The sequence below is a fragment of the Metopolophium dirhodum genome, chromosome 9 (assembly GCF_019925205.1).
Source record: "Metopolophium dirhodum isolate CAU chromosome 9, ASM1992520v1, whole genome shotgun sequence".
Taxonomy (NCBI): domain Eukaryota; kingdom Metazoa; phylum Arthropoda; class Insecta; order Hemiptera; family Aphididae; genus Metopolophium; species Metopolophium dirhodum.
In genome coordinates, this window is record NC_083568.1 from 15,805,528 (window position 1) to 15,823,144 (window position 17,617).

At 30.8% G+C, this 17,617-nt stretch overlaps 2 protein-coding genes across 3 annotated transcripts in view; one reads left to right on the forward strand and one right to left on the reverse strand.

The window, feature by feature from the left end:
* Positions 1–14,481, forward strand: LOC132951618 (protein transport protein Sec24D-like). 2 transcript variants are annotated; one of them, XM_061023431.1, is made up of 18 exons: positions 1–170; positions 252–384; positions 971–1,074; positions 1,149–3,404; positions 3,476–3,655; positions 3,724–3,919; positions 3,982–4,097; positions 4,804–5,007; positions 7,112–7,318; positions 7,453–7,579; positions 7,647–7,807; positions 7,891–8,070; positions 11,478–11,679; positions 11,750–11,944; positions 12,009–12,212; positions 12,284–12,477; positions 12,559–12,713; positions 14,135–14,481. In XM_061023431.1, the coding sequence occupies exons 2-17, from the start codon at positions 288–290 to the stop codon at positions 12,697–12,699; spliced, it is 4,764 nt and encodes a 1,587-aa protein (XP_060879414.1). In that variant the 5' UTR covers positions 1–170; positions 252–287; the 3' UTR covers positions 12,700–12,713; positions 14,135–14,481. The 2 variants fall into 2 exon arrangements, with proteins under 2 accessions (XP_060879414.1, XP_060879413.1); XM_061023430.1 differs by having other exon boundaries at positions 277–384.
* LOC132951619 (ionotropic receptor 25a) overlaps positions 14,444–17,617 on the reverse strand; it is a 16,714-nt gene continuing 13,540 nt past the window's right edge. The window contains exons 11-15 of the mRNA XM_061023432.1: positions 17,428–17,549; positions 16,580–16,727; positions 16,328–16,497; positions 16,127–16,248; positions 14,444–14,776 (exon numbers count right to left, since the gene is read on the reverse strand). Coding sequence (XP_060879415.1) covers positions 14,490–14,776; positions 16,127–16,248; positions 16,328–16,497; positions 16,580–16,727; positions 17,428–17,549 — 849 coding nt within the window. The 3' untranslated portion in view covers positions 14,444–14,489. The remainder of the gene's footprint in view (positions 14,777–16,126; positions 16,249–16,327; positions 16,498–16,579; positions 16,728–17,427; positions 17,550–17,617) is intronic.

Consider the following 17,617-nt stretch of genomic DNA (forward strand, 5'->3'; position numbering starts at 1 on the left):
CGAATAGCGTTTTCACTGTTTTCAGCTCTGTCTGACCAGTTGATGTATGATGTTAAGACTTAAGATCTAAGTACATTAGTACAGTTAAAATTAATTGTAAATGCTCGAGTGAAAAGAAGTCATCGATTTACAGTTGGTATTTTCCAATATTTTGGGATATTTTCAAACTGGTAAGAGTGTGTACTCTATGCTTACCTATCATTATAAGTTCATGTGTAGAGCATCATCTTACAATTTGATTGTTTTTATAGTATATATTATGTACAATTATTTTAGTTGAACAAGAAATGAATAATTCTCAATTTGCACAAGAGCGTCCACCACAACATTATGGCGCTCCTCCACCATCACAACAAAACGGTCAACACAATTCATCAGCCAACTGTAAGTAACAAGCTCTTTGAATGTTTACACTGATATGTTTTGGATTTATACTGGCAGCAAGTATGATGGTGAATGTAATGATTAAATATAAAATGTTTACCTTTTTTTTTATAACTATTGACCTTTAAACTTAAAGCATTGATGTATTGTTTTTAAAATAGGTATATTTTAATTTGATAATTGTCAGATTATCTACTACATAAAATGCTGAATACTTATTTCAAGTGTAGAATATTATATTGTATACATTATTAACTTATAGGCTTAGGAATTAAAACTTCTTTTTATAATCCGGTACCTACCTATCACAATCAAATTTAAAAAAAATATGTAAACAGTAGAATTGATGTTATAAGTATTGGTTAAATTTAATATTTTTAATTTTATTAAAATAAATCCAGCCATTTCTAGTGTTATCACTATTATTTCAATATTTTTTAAAATCGGTTTTCTGAATTTAACGCTTAAGTTTATTTAAAATATTGTGTAGTACCTAAGTAGAATGTGTTTTGAACATTTATGAATATTTAAAATTAATGTTAAAAATACAATTTGTTATATCTATATTATTCATTTTAAATTATAGATGTACCGTCTTATAACCAGGCTGAAGGACCGTTGAATGATCAATTTTCACAATTGGGATTTAATAACGAACGATCACAACCACCAGTTCAAAACAATACTTTGGTAATTTATAATTTTGTTATTATTTATAAAAATACACAATATATCAAAAATTTGATATTATTTTAATTTTCCAGCCAAGTGATATTAGCAATTTTTCAAGTGGACCACCAGTAAATACTCCACAATCATATCCACCAGCCAATTTTAATGTTGAACTGACTGGGCCTCCTAAGCAATTTTCTTCATCAGTACCTTTTGTAGAAAGTTCTAATCAAAATGTACATTCCTCAGATAATTTTCAAGACAATACTAAAAATATAGTACCATCATCTCCTTTTCCTGGAAATAGTATTCAATCAAATATTCATGATGGAATTATTAATCAAGATTTGAGAGATTTTAACAATGGCACACCAAATAATTCAAGTGAGGCAATGTATGCAAAATCTAAAGAATTTAGTACAAATAACTCAAATTTGATTACAAATCAAATTGGTTCTCAATCAACTCAATCAGCTTTTTCTGTTGTTCCGCCTCAATCTCGTCCTCAAAAACTGTATTCAGGCAATGTTCAACAACCAAATTCGAATGAAAATGTTTCATCCCAATCAGATTTATCTACTCAAAAATTAGAGTATCAATCTCAGCCATCAAATTATCCACAACAACAATCAAAAGTGTCACACCAACAGCCAGATTTTCAGCCACAGTCTAATTTAATAACTCAACAAGATTTTTCAAGACAATCTAATGCCACACCACAGCAACCAGGTTTTCCACCACAATCAAATTTGAAACAGCAGCAACCAGGTTTTCCACCTCAACCCAATTCAATGTTGCCACAGTCAGATTTTCCCTCACAAGCCAATTCAATACCTCAGCAACCAGGCTTTCCACCTCAACCTAATTCAACATTGCCGCAGTCAGGTTTTCCACCACCACAAGCAAATTCAAAACCTCAGCAAGCAGGTTTTCCACCACGACCAAATTCATCGCATCAGCCAGGATTTCCACCACAACCAAATTCAACACTACAACAGCCAGGCTTTCCACCGCAATCTAATTCATCATTTCAGCAGCCAGGTTTCCCACCTCAACCCAATTCAACTCAGCAGCAGCCAGGTTTCCCACCACAACCTAATTCGACACCACAGCATCCAGGCTTTCCACCACAACTTGATTCATTATCTCAGCAGCCAGGCTTTCCACCTCAATCCAATTCAACTCTGCAGCAGCCAGGTTTCCCACCCCAACTTAATTCAACACCACAGCAGCCAGGCTTTCCACCTAAACCTAATTCATCATCGCAGCAACAAGGATTTCCACCTCAACCCAATTTAACTCTGCAGAAGCCAGGTTTTCCAGCACAACCAAATTCATCAATTCAGCAACCAGGCTTTGCACCACAACCTAATTCAATTCTGCAGCAGCCAAGCTTTCCACCACAACCAAATTTAAAATCGCATCAGCCAGGATTTCCACCACAACCAAATTCAACACTGCAGCAGCCAGGATTTCCACCACAACCAAATTCAACACTGCAGCAGCCAGGATTTCCACCACAACAAAATTCAACACTGCAGCAGCAAGGATTTCCTCTACAACCTAATTCAACACAGCAGCAGCCAGGTTTTCCGCTACAACCAAATCCAATACTGCAGCAGCCAGGATTTCCTCCTCAACCTAATTCAATACTGAAGCAGCCAGGTTTACCACCACAACCTAATTCAATACTGCAGCAGCCCGGCTTTCCACCACAACCTAATTCAACACTGCAGCAGCCAGGCTTTCCACCACAACCTAATTCAATTCTGCAGCAGCCAGGCTTTCCACCACGACCAAATTCATCGCATCAGCCAGGATTTCCACCACAACCAAATTCAACACTACAACAGCCCGGCTTTCCACCACAACCTAATTCAACACTGCAGCAGCCAGGCTTTCCACCACAACCTAATTCAACTCTGCAGCAGCCAGGCTTTCCATCACAACCTAATAATTCAACTCTGCAGCAATCAGGATTTTCTCAACAACCCAATTTAATATCACAGCATTCTGGTTTTCCACCTCAACAGCAACAAGGTTTTCCTCCTCAGTCAGGAAGTTTACCATCTCAACAAATGGGTTTTCCTCCTCAGACAGGTAATTTACCATCACGACAAGCAGGCTACCCACCTCAACAGCCAGGCTTAACATCTCAACAACCTCAACAACCACAACAACCTGTATATTCACAGCAACAAAATGGTTTTCATCCTCAACAACCTGGTTATCCACCTCAACAACCTGGGTATCCAACTCAACAGCCAGGTTTTAATCAAGGTACACCAGCTTATATGGGTCAGCCTGCTCCAAGTAGGAGATTAGATCCTGACCAAATGCCAAGTCCAGTAAGTATTTAACCACATTGGATTTGTTGGTTGATCAGAAATTAAATTATTTAATATTTAATTATATTCAGGTACAAGTTATACAAGATGACCAACTAAGTAAAAGTGGTTTATTTTTAACTAATCAAAGAGGTTTAGTACCCCCTTTGGTTACTACAGATTTCACAGTGCAAGATTCTGGTAATGCATCACCTAGATTGATAAGATCAACTATGTATTGTGTACCTACTACAACAGACATTATGAAACAGGTAAATACAATTTTATTTTAGTTATAAATAACTGATATTATAAATAACTACTTTTAAAATATTTGTAGACATCTGTACCATTTGGATTAGTTATCAGTCCATTGGCAAAAATGAAATCAGATGAATATCCTTTACCTATTATAAATACTGGTGAAATTGGACCAGTCAGATGTAAGAGGTGTAAAGCTTACATGAGTCCATTTATGCAGTTTATTGATGGTGGAAAACACTTTACTTGCCTTTTATGTAAAGCTACAACAGAAGGTAATTTTTTAGTTTCCTTATATTAAAAGCTAATTTTTAACAAAATACAATTTGTTTTTTAGTACCAGTTGAATATTTCCAACACTTGGATCATACTGGTCAACGGCTTGACCGCTCTGAAAGGCCTGAATTAGGTTTTGGATCATATGAATTTATCGTTCCAAAAGAATATTGTAGGGTATGTATAACAATAAATAATATTTTATAGGCTACTTAAATAAGTTTGGTTATCATAGTCAGTTGTAATAGAATAAATATGACTCGTAAATGCATAATTTACATTAAGTTAAAACTTATAATGACACTTTAACAGCGTTGAATGTGTTTAGAATAAGTAATGATGAGCACTTCACAAGACTGAGAGTCCTGTTAGTTATAATTTATAACCACACACCAGTGTAGATTCTGATTAAAAGTAGGATTGTCTACTCACTTATTATATAATAAAAGAGAGACATGATAACTATTTATTAGTTCTTCAATCCCAGTATGGTCGTATGCCGGGGATTTTAATTCTGTGTCTTATTTTATGATATGTGTGTTAGCCATTCTGTATTATCTGATTTTAAAGTTCCAGTACTCCAGATGTTCTTTTAATTATTTAAATTGCCTTCTCTAACTCCTATTGTCCCTAAAATTAATTTGCTTAACCACACTTTTTGTCCCTAGTAGTTAACTATTATCATTATGATTAAATTGTTACCTACATTCTATCATTATTCTTTTCATTACCTAATCTAATAATGACTACTTTGGTATAAGTGTATAACTGTTTCAGATATAGTATCTAGCATCTGCTTTTTTTAATAATAAATATATTCTATTATTGATAAGTTGTCTACATTAGTTAAATTTAATATAATGTTTTTATTTGTATTTTCCAGAAAGAAATGCAACCAAAACCTCCTGCATATATATTTGTAATAGATGTTTCTTATAATAATATAAAATCTGGACTTGTTAAACTCATATGTGCGTTCATGAAAGAATTATTAACTCAATTACCAACAGAGTTGGGAAATGAAAAAAGTAAAATACGTGTTGGTTTTATAACTTATGATACAACTGTTCATTTTTATAATTTAAAGGTAAGAAAAAAAATATAACTGTACTTAAGCTAAATTTAGATTGTACAATTTTATTAAAACACAAAATAAGTATTTTCGAGTGAACATTATCTTTGTTCTTACGATATGTCAATCATTAATTGAGTTATGGGTGTATAATGTAACAATTTAAAAATACTCATATCTTGCTTTAAAATTTAAGTATTGTGAAAAAGCCAACATAAGTACACATACAATATTCTTAACTTTAAGTTAGATAGTTCACTCTAATACAAAACCTTATAATACAAGTTTGGTCCTGCTGAACACAAATTTGCTAGGTTTCGCATGGGCCTGATAGAGAAAATAAAAAGTGCACCCTCTTTGTCTTAAGCTAAATGTGTTTAATTTTTAACCTGTAGACTCAAGCTGAAGAAATGTTGTTTAAATAAGTGGTATCCATTACACATGTATCTAAGTTCATAACTAAAACAGTGTCGCAGTGTTATTGTCAATGTAGTTAAGAAGACGCCACCCCCGCATGTGTTGTCTCCGTCTTACAGACGTGTAACATACCAAATTAGATTGAATTGACCTATTATGAAAATGTATGGTGAGAACATTATCTGTGTTTTGATGGAAGTTTTTATACGATAATTCAGTTTTTAATGAGTTATGCGTGTATAATAAATGTGATTTAAAAATGCTCTTAAAAACTAAATTATCGTAAAAAAACTTCCATCAAAACACATATAATTTTCTTAATAACTATTGATAACCATCAAGTTTCATAATAGGTCGATCCACTCTAATTTTTAAACTAACAGCATAGAACTTGAATTTCTGAGCTTAAATTTGGTATGTTACTCATTTGTAAGACGGAGACAATACATGCGGTTGTGGCGTCCTCTTAAGAGACACAAGTACAGTGCTGCATTTATTTTATGGACACTTATAATTATGTTGAAATTCAAAAAAAATAACCATAGAGACTTGAAACAATTTACTATTACATATATTATTATTTTTTATACACAATACAATATTTAGACTGATTTTAAGTTATTTATACCACAAACCTATTCATACTGTTTTACGGTATGCGGTATTGACTTTTAAGTTAATAACAATGATCTAAGATTTAATATTATATTAAACATACAATACTATTAATAGAAAAATAAATTACTAATAGTTGTATAAATAAATTATAAAATATCCTTAGATAAAAAGATTATAGAACTACCCTCGTTTCAATATATTTGTCGTCCAATAAAATTAAAATAGGTAATTTACTAATAACAACTATTAAAAAACCGTTGTGGCATATTGGGATAATATATTTAGTATTTACATTTTGTAAACAAATAGTGACAGATTTCATAAACTTTCACTTATTTGTTTTCGTTAACTTTGAAGTGCTCCATGTGGGGCCTCATTCTCAGAGCACCCAGAGCACTCTCTTCCCACTAGTTGCAGCACTATACAAGTATACTCATGGTTTATTTTCATGGGCCATTAGCCAGTATCAACTTTCTAGTTGATAATTATGCATATCTACTAGAAATGTACTAAATTTGTATTAGATATATATTATCATAATTTTATTAGAAAAATTAATGGTAATCGTTTAGTATGTGACCTACCAGACTGATAATTAATTTAAAAACAGTTAAATTAAAAATCATATAATCATGTTTTTTTATATTATTGATTAATTTGTCATACAAATATAAAACAATACAGGGATTATATTCCATAATATCAAAATCAGTCAAACAAAATATCAGTAAAAAAAAAAAAAATATATAAATATTAAATATTAAATTCACATACTTAATACAGCAATATTAGTCAAAATATGTTATAAAATTATTTTATTATAAAAAAAATGTTAAGCATTACACTTTTTGTATATCACTTAAAAAATTAAAAAAATTATCTCTCCTGTTAATAGATTGGTATCCGTATGTTGTCCGTACATAATATAGATAATTGTCTTGGTCGGTCACATACTAAACCCGGTAATACAGGTAGGTCACTATATAGAGTAGTCATCAACTTATAATCCATGAAATTTCTATTGTATATATATATATATATATATATAGTTGAATAAATAATAATATAAATATATGAATTTCAGGAAACATTAGCTGTTCCTCAAATGATGATTATTGGTGACACTTCAGAAGTTTTTATGCCATTGTTAGATGGGTTTTTATGTGATCCAGAACAATCATCTCAAGTTATTGATGCACTTATGGAACAAATTCCCACTCATTTCAATGAAACAAGGATTACTGAAACTATTCTTCTTCCAGCAATAAAAGCAGGAATGGAAGCATTGAAGGTATGGTTTGTTTCGCAATATTGCAAGATCTATTTTTAAAATAATTTAATATTAATGTTAATATGTTATGTTCTTTTTCTAATAGGGATCTTAGCAATCTTTAATTATTTATTTTCAAAACATTGTTTCTTTAGAATGCCGATTGTTGTGGTAAATTATTTGTATTTCATTCATCGTTACCAATAGCAGAAGCTCCGGGTAAACTTAAGAATCGGGAAGATCGAAAATTACTTGCCACCGATAAAGAAAAAACTATGTTGAGTAAGTTAAATCTTGAATAATTTAAAAAATTTTCCGATAAATTATACATAAACATTTCTTTAAACAGACCCACAAACAAATGCGTATAAAGAATTAGGAGAAGAGTGTGTTCAAGTTGGATGTAGTGTTGATCTATTCATCACTAATAACTCTTTTATAGATTTACCTACAATTGGTCAAATTTCTAAAATTAGTGGTGGTGAAATTTTCAAATACACATATTTCCAAGTAAGTTATTGAGATTTAATGTTTCGTTCTTATATGTTCATGTTGTCATTTTCTCATAATACTAAGAACATTTTTAAATTTAGGCTGAAGTTGATGGTCAACGATTCTTGTCTGATTTAAAACATGACATTAGCCGGCCAACTGTTTTTGATGCTGTAATGCGAGTACGAACATCTACTGGTACTCGTCCAACTGATTTCTATGGGCATTTTTTTATGTCAAATTCTACCGATGTTGAGTTAGCTGCAATTGATTGTGATAAAGTAAGTTCTTAAGCTGCCAATTTTTTTAAATATAATTTTTATATTAATTTTTGATGAGTTGCTAGGTAGCTAACCTCAAAAATATACAATGTGATCTCACCCTCACTATATATTATTTACTTTAAAGTATTATCCTTTAAAACTTACACATATTATTTTTTTTAAATAACCTTCAGAATAAGCTACTATAAATGCGGTTGCCATATAAAATAATGTGAACCCATATTTGTAGCATATATAAAAAAAAAAAATATAGTGTCGTTTAAAAAATTTTAGGTACTACCCCCCATAAGATTGTTATATCTATCAATAAAACATCATATTTACCTTCTATCAATACCCATCTATGCCTGAGCAACACTTGGACCATATGTTAAACGCTACTGACCCCTATGAGACACCTTTAAAGTATTTAAAAGTACATACAATTAACTATCATAACCACTTAAATTACGGTAAATTATTTAATACTTTTAAATTTATAATATGTAATACAAATGATAAAACATAACACTATTCCTCTGTATTCTTAGTCAATTCAAATCAGTGAACTTTTTGTCATAAACTCATATGTTATATTGATTTTTTTACACTTAACCTTCGAGCAGGCGCGCATTTTGCAGTAATACACGTGGGCGCGCGACGGTATTAACACCGCACAATTTAGAGCCGCATTTGAATTTATGTTTATGTGAATCTTATAGTTTTTTCAATATACAATATTAATCGTACGTTAATTTAGAATAAAAAAACAATTGAATGTGGTGAAAATGATGAAGAAACACAACTATTGACTAATATGCAAAGAATATTAATATAATATAAACATGTATATTAAAAAAACCTATATATTTATAAACAAATAAAGTTGAAACCATCTTTCATTTTCTATGACATCCTCTTTTAACACAATAAATTATATAAACATTCTTTTTATACATTTTTGAGTTCATTAAACAATAACTTTATAATATACTCGTATAGGCAAATTATTATACCAACATAAATAAACAAATGATACAATAACAACCTTATTAGACTTTCATATAACATAAGTAGATACAAAACAAAATTACAAAATAAGTGTTTTTGATAAATAGGCTTTAAATGTATGACTTAATTTTTTAAACAACACTTTCTTGTGAACAACTAAAATAAGAAATTTTTGTTACGAAAAAATACGAATGAGAAAAAATAAATTAGTTATACGTCCTCAAAATATTCTTGGTCGTCACTTTCGGGTTGCACATACGGGTTTTGGTTGAATGATTTTTACAAACGTGATTACCACATTGGCAGCAGGTTGTCGACGTTCTGTTATTTTTTCGTTTACCACACAAAACGCAAGCTCGACTTTGTGATGGAGGAATAGGTTCGGCAGGCGGTTTGCAATTGTGGCTCGATAATTCAGATTTTCCCTCATTAGGCTGAGCGCTAGGTTGAATGTGTATATTGTTCGAACAATAGTGGAGTCTGGATTATTGGCTTTAAAAATCTTGTAGGAATTGATTGCTGCTAAATCGAGAAAGCGGAAAAAGACTACCATTGGCCATCTACGAGTATTTCTCGATGTGGAACATCTGGCACACATCAAATCTACCGTGTCTACTCCACCTTTAATAGCGTTGTAATCCATTATTTGGTATGGTGTACCTGTGCCTTCATCAGTTACATTATCATCGTGCATTGAAGACAATACAAGCACAACTTTTTTCTTTTTCGTCACCATAGATACAAGCGTCATGTCTGGTTGGGCACCGAATTGATGTGTACCAGGTTCCAAATTTCTATGCTGAACAATAAATTCGGGAGGTATTTCTTTTTTTAGGGTGCCCATAAAAGTTAATCCTTTTTTTAGTAAGTTTTTAGCTAATGGATAACTACTAAACCAGTTGTCGGTTGTAACGTTTCGCTTTGATTTTTGAATAGGTTCAGTTCGTCTAGTAACTATATCATAGGGCTTGTTCGATGTCGCAAAAGGGCCCGTGTCTTGCTTTCCACAATAAATTTCTAAATTATACGTATAAAACGTTCGTGCATCGCACAGTGCGTAAATCTTTAGTCCATATTTCGCCGGTTTTTTGTCCATGTATTGAATGAATCCACGGCCGCCTCAGAAGGCGACCAACATTTCATTAATAGTGGTGAATTCGCCGGGAGAATATAACTGTTGAGAGTTAATTTCAAAACAATTTAATAGGTCTCGTATAGGGGCCAATTTATCATTTTTTACCCTATCAGTCCTTGTACTTATATCATCGAAACGTATGTACCTCATAAGAAATCTGAAACGCCTCTCACTGAAATTGGCACGTAAAATCATAAGACCGGTTCCATTTGAGGTAAACAATTCACTCAAATTTGTTCTATTAGTCCTCTTTACAGCAATCAAAAATAAGGCCCCGAATAAAGCTTGTATTTCTTTTTGATTTGTCAATCTAAAATCACGGTCCCCACTATTAGGGTTTGCAAGTTTTCTCCATTGAATGTAAGTATTTGTGTGTGAAACTATTTTATCGACTATATCCAGAGAAAAAAATTGTGAAAAACATTCAATTTCTGTTTTACACTGACGAGTAGCTCCTTTTGGGCCGGGAAAAATCTTGATTATATTTTTTGATTTCATTTTTTTGAAATACTTGCTACTGGTTTGTTGGCCCACAAAGTCTCACCATCTTTACCATTAAAAAAACGAAAATTCTCACCTAGATTTTCTTCAATTTCATTTGTAGTGGACAGTGAATCTAATTCCTCTTCAGAATCACTGTCATGATCCGAGTCTTCAATTACCTCTGGCTCGAAATCAGGATCATCATCATGATCTGAGACATAATCATCAAGTACATCATATTCATTATCCTCATCTTCCAATTCTTGAATAATCCTTTCAATGTCTTCTGGTCTGTTATAGTGTTTGTTACGCTGTTGATGATACCTGATAGGTACAAGCAATAAACATAACAATATAGTACCTACATAATAATAATAATCATAATAAAATTTTAAAATAATAATAATAAATAAATAATAATAAAAAATAATAAAAATAATAATAATAATAATAATAATAATCATCATAATAAAATTATAAAATAACACTTACATATCGATGTCAGGCGCAGGTTGAAATAGAAACAGCAATAGGCGCACAACGGTATTTACACCGCAGTTACATATACACTGGAAGTAATCGTGTTGGAAACTAAATAACAGCGCACCCGAAAATGCTAAATTATAACAACTGCCTTATCTTACGACTAGATAAGAAATTATAGATTACCTAATGAATAGGTTCGCTGCATGAAACTTATAACGAATGGGCGCGATTATTTTCAAATGTGCGGTGTAAAAACTGTCTGCGTGCCCGCTCGAAGGTTAATTAATTGTTTAATATCATGTATTTCCAGGCTATTGCAATTGAAGTAAAACATGATGATAAGCTTGATGAACAAGATGGAGTACTAGTACAAACAGCCATGTTATACACGTCATGTAGTGGACAGAGACGTGTGCGTATATTAAATCTATCATTACGTTCTAGTGGACAAATGGGTGAATTATATCGTAGTTGTGACTTAGATACAATAATGAATTTCTTTGGAAAACAAGGTATGTTGTATATGTTTTATGGTACAGATTGAATTTTGAAGTTGTATTTTAATTTTATATTTTAATTTAGTTATGTATAAAATATTGGAAAGTTCTGGACGACAAGTAAAGGAAGCAATTACTAATAAAACTGCTCAAATACTAGCTACTTATAGAAAGCATTGTGCATCACCATCTTCAGCTGGTCAACTTATATTGCCTGAATGCATGAAACTTATGCCTCTATATGTTAATTGTTTAATTAAATGTGATGCAATGTCTGGTGGTATGCTATTTATTGTACTTCCCTATGATAAAAATAAACTATTCATGTCCTTTTTATTTTGTAGGTCCTGATCTGACAGTTGACGATCGTTGGTTTAACATGCATCTGGTTATCACTGCGGATATACCTACAACATTGGGTTATTTCTATCCACGTCTGATTCCCATTCATACACTTGCGGATGAAAAACTCTTGGATGATGTTCCAATACCTGATCAATTGAGGTGTTCTATTGAAAAGTTTGCAGAAAATGGAGCTTATATTTTGGGTAAACAACATTATTTTTTTTGCAACAATAAATACATTATTTATATTTTTTAACAATATTTTTGTATTTAGAAAATGGAGTATACATGTTTATGTGGCTTGGTATGGGTCTAAGTCAAACATTTTTGTCAGATGTGTTTGGTGTTCAGAACATAACATATGTTAATACTGAACATTCTGCCATTCCTGTGTTGGATAATCCACTCAACAAAGCTATTCGTCAGGTGTTATCTAAAATTCAAAAAGAACGAAGCCACACAATGAGAGTATGTATACTTCTATAACTAAATATTAACCTAATTTATATCAGGTATTCGGGTGTGTTTAACGTTATATTTTATTTACAGCTTTCAATTATACGGCAAAAAGATAAAATTGAAACTGTTATGAGACATTTCTTAGTTGAAGATCATGGCATCGACAATAGTCCATCTTATGTAGAATTTTTGTGTCATATGCATAAGGAAATTCGCAATTTGCTCAGTTAGCACACACAGAAATGGTAAACATATTATTTTTAGTACCTACTATTGTACTACTTAGTGTGGTTTGCTTGAAAATAATTAAAGAAAATTATTGATTTTTATGTTATAATCTATTAAGTGTAATTACTTTATATAAAAAATAATGTTCGATTATTATTCATCTTTTACTTATTAACATTATTTCTTATATTCATTTTAAAATGATAATATATTTTTCTAAATAAATAATTATTGTATTATTCTATTACAGTGTTATACAATAATATTTTTCCAATGATACTTAATGCATCAATTATTTTCCTACAATTATTTGGAATAAGAATGTACATTGCTCTAAAGATATTACAATAAATTAATTATCTATTGATAATTCCAGTTCAAAATATTTCATGATTTATAGTATGTTTGTGATAACTGAATCCCAATAAATCCAATCAAACTAATCGGTGCATTTTTTTTTTTTTATAAAATATTGCATTTTCTATATTTAAAACTTTATTCTTTATGTGTATTATTTTTAATGTTTGAATAATGTTGTTGTCTACAATGTGTGTTTTATTCATTAAATGTGAGCGATTTATGGTTTATAATATAACAATGTAATCATCATGTAAACATTTGACTGTTACTACAAGATATTTTTATACTGTACATAATGTATAAGAAAATTCAATAATTCCAATAAATAATATTTAATTAGTTCAGGTTATTGTTGTCCCAATGTTTTTTAGATTTGAGGATAAATAAAGAATTTGTTCTAAATTATTTTTTAAATAATTATTCATTTAATTTTATTGATTTTTTTTATATTCACTATAATACTTCAATGTAAGAAATGTCAATTTTAATTTAATTTTCTTAAGTACATTATTTTATAATATACTAAAATAATAGTATTGATTATAAATACCATAGATTGCTCACTGTCCAGTTAAACGTGTTGCGCGGAAAACGGACGTGGCTGTTATGAAGCTCTGTCTTAATAGTGAGACCAGTGAGAGATCTATAGTATTTATAATCAATGATAATAGGTATCATTTGGAAATTAAATGTGTACTAAAAATTCATTGTCAAATGTAACAATTATTTTTAGAAAACCTTTCAATAGTTATTTTGAAGTGCAACTACAGAAGTACTGATAATTGACAAATTTTAAACAATGAATGTATTGTTCATAATTTATAATTGCTTTTTTTTCTAATTTCTTTTATAATTGATTCCCAATGAAATATAGAAATAATTTAATACACTAAACAGTATTAATAAAAATAATAAGCACTTATGGTAGATGAGTTCTGTTACAAAGTGTTGGGTTATAAAATAAATCTAAGCAAATATAATAGTATAATATAATACTACAATAGTACTAAAAGCATATTGTGTTGTTAAAAATCAAATTTTAATCTCTAATTATTTTATATTTTGTTTTTATTTTTAGGTAATTGGTAGGGGTCAATGTGGGATTAACACCAACACAATTACTTGAATTACTATATGATTACTTATCGTTTTGTTTATTACTGCACGATTGTTATGTTACATTTATAAATTTTTAATGATGTATACACAGTCATAGAAATATCTGTTGTTATTATATTTATTATTTTATTTTTTGATTTTATTATGATTATATTTAAAATTCCGCCGTTTTCTCTTGGTGTTATGTTGAATTAGTGCATTTGTATAATATATATATTGTAAAATAATTTATTTATGAAATGTATTAGTTAATCAATTTTTATCCATACTATATTTATAAATATTATAAAACATTATATCAAACAACTGAAGTTCTAATTTTGAAATTTGTTTCTACGAAAGAATAATGCATTATTTAGTCGGCCTGTAGTTGAATCTAGCTTGATCTTGTTTGCCCAACGTGTTTGATCATCTAGATTTGAATTCCTGCCTAATGTCATGAATAACTCGTGACCGTACATCAGCTTATCCTTGTGAACGGTGTTATTAACAACACTAACTTCAGCTACTTTGGCTCGTTTGTGTTTAAAATAGACGACTTCAAAAGCAAGTGTAATCAACGCTATCAACAAGCCAACTAATGTAGCTATGAAAACGCCTCCTAGAAACATAATAATATAGTTGTTAAAATTGAGGTAAGCATGTAGTTTGTTGGAATATTGATTTACTTAAATATTGAGAAAAACTTTATTTTTGTTAGGCTACCTACATAATTATGTGTCTTGTTAGTATGATTCGTGATAGAACAATTTATATCTTACAGGGTAAGTTTCTAATTTCAATATTACAATATAATCATGTATGTATGTATGTATGATAATAGTATCTATGTTATTCAATGAAGCATTTAAATAAACTTAATGCCTGGAATCACTTTAATTATTATTACTCATTAGGACCTTTCAGACTCATACTTTGTTCATGTTGAGAAGGAATCTCAATTTCCGATTTGTGTCCTGGGGTGTGGCTTAACTACACGGCAGGTGGTTGACTCAGTGGAGGTGACGAAAACCGGTGGCTTTCAAGGGTTCTTGTTAATACAAATGCGGAATGGAGTATAGTCAGTTATTAAATCAATCAGTAATCACATTCATAACTCATACCATTGTGGCATTGAAAATTTGAAATTATGCATATATCTTTATTAAGAGTTAAAATTTGTACAATAAGTACATTGAAAATAAAAAATACAATCAAAAAAAATGTTTATGCGATTACACATTGATATAACTATGCACACAATCATATTATTATAGGTAGGTAGGTAGTAAAGAACTGCAAGGGCCGGGCCTTTGAAATAAAATAAAGGGTTGGACCGGGCTTTTTAAGTCTTGGAATTTTATTCCGGACCGGGCCTGGGCTTTTTTTTGTACAATTTTTCGGGCCGGGCCGGGCTGGACTTCGAATAATAAATACCGGGATTTTTAGGGATTTTTCTTCGACAATAAAATATAATCACAATTTAAAATAATAAATAATAATGATAAAACCGACTTTGGTGCAGATACATACTAGATAATAGATACAATCACAATGAATATAATAATATATTGATTGGTGGGTATAATAAAGCTATACCATAATAATATTATATATTTTTTTCACAATATTTTTTGGACCAGGCCGGGCCGGGCTTGAGAATAAAATTGATGGACCGGACCGGGTTTTTTACGAGCTTAGCATTATTTTCGGACCGGGCCAGGGCTTTTTTTCACAATATTTTTTGGACCGGGCCTGAGGATAAAATTGATGGGCCGAAAATTTAAGGCCTTTGCAGGTATAGTAGGTAGGTATATGGTATATGGTATATCTTACCATAGAGTTTAGGATACTAACATACATATATATACAGGAGTATAGAATATGAACTATGTACCTACTAAAATTTTGACAATTATTGACAGTAGATACTAGGAGGTATATTATTCAATTATTTTTCTATAGTGGTTACCTAAACTCTCTAATGTGATGCCTTCGCTATCATCGGCATTCGGGCACATGCTCACTTTGGAAGCATTCCAATATTTGGCGTTCAATAGTTCGAAAAATCTATCTTTTTGTAAATCCAATATCCTGGAAAATTGGTTGTTGGTTAGGTTTAGGTACATACTTTTTTTTTGTTATTTATACAAATTAGTCTCATTAAATGTACTTTCTACTAATTTCCTCTTGTATGAGACTTCCTTGCTGGACTGCTATCGAATATGGCCTTTCCGCAAATATTTCACCCACCTCGGTCAGGTTACAATTATTATAAACCTCATACTCAATATCCGACGAATCGTGAATTAGAGCGAATTCACCTTGCTCGTTGTCCAATACCTATATTGGACACGGTAGGTATATAAATGTATAATACATTATTAATGACACTATATAACATATAAGTATTAACAACGGCCACCATTTGATATCCGACGGATCTGTTCGGAACGGTCCCAGTTCTTTCTATAGCCGCTAATATTTGTCCATATTCTTCTTTTATTGGATAATCCCAAACTCGAAAATCTTTTCGGTTGTTTGTTTGATTTAATGCTATCTCTTTCCATACACTAAAAATATAAAAAAATTTTAAGTCGTTATTTTAGTTTTCGTAGGTACCTAACTTGTAACTATCTATCAGCGTCATGGCACACTTCGACAGTGCTTATTTGCGTCAAACTGTCGTTAATCGTTAATTAATACTGTATGACATTCGTATCTTTTATTCGTGTTTTTTATATTATCAATTTATTTTCAAATTGTAAGCAATAAATCATTGTTTTCAAAAATTAAATTCTGAACTTAAAAAGATTATAAAAAAATTATACATTACAAAACATCATGCAACAACATATACCTAGGTACAATGTTGATACAAACTTTAAACTTTAAAGCAATAAAATATTTTACAGATTTATTATATTATTTAAAAATGTTCCAAAGTATTCTATGCATAAAATATCTAGCAATTGAGGGATTTCTCAAAATCTTATCAGAGCCACGTTATACTCGGAAAACATGGCAACGGCATAGTAAAGTAGACAATTCTATAGGAATTTTTTTCCGAGTTACCCACAGGGCACATATGTATACTATAATAATTATTGTATACATAATTATAATTACTATAATTATAGTATATATCTATGGAGTTACCACAATACAAAAACCGGAAATATTCCGTGGTTTTCTTTTTTTTTCACTAGGTATGATAACGTATGTGATTATGTGAAATGAGTAAAGATAGGTACTAGGTATAGGTATACTCGCTTGTATAAAATGTCTTCTGCCATTTTCATGTTGCGAAAGAAATGATGGGCGTCGCTACCGTCAATCACCGAATAATTGATCCTCGACTGTCGAGCTAATTGTTGTAAGGACTGCACCGGTGTCTATATATTATGTAACAGGTAATACAATACGGCCAAATTGTTAAATAATATAATTAATATAACATCGT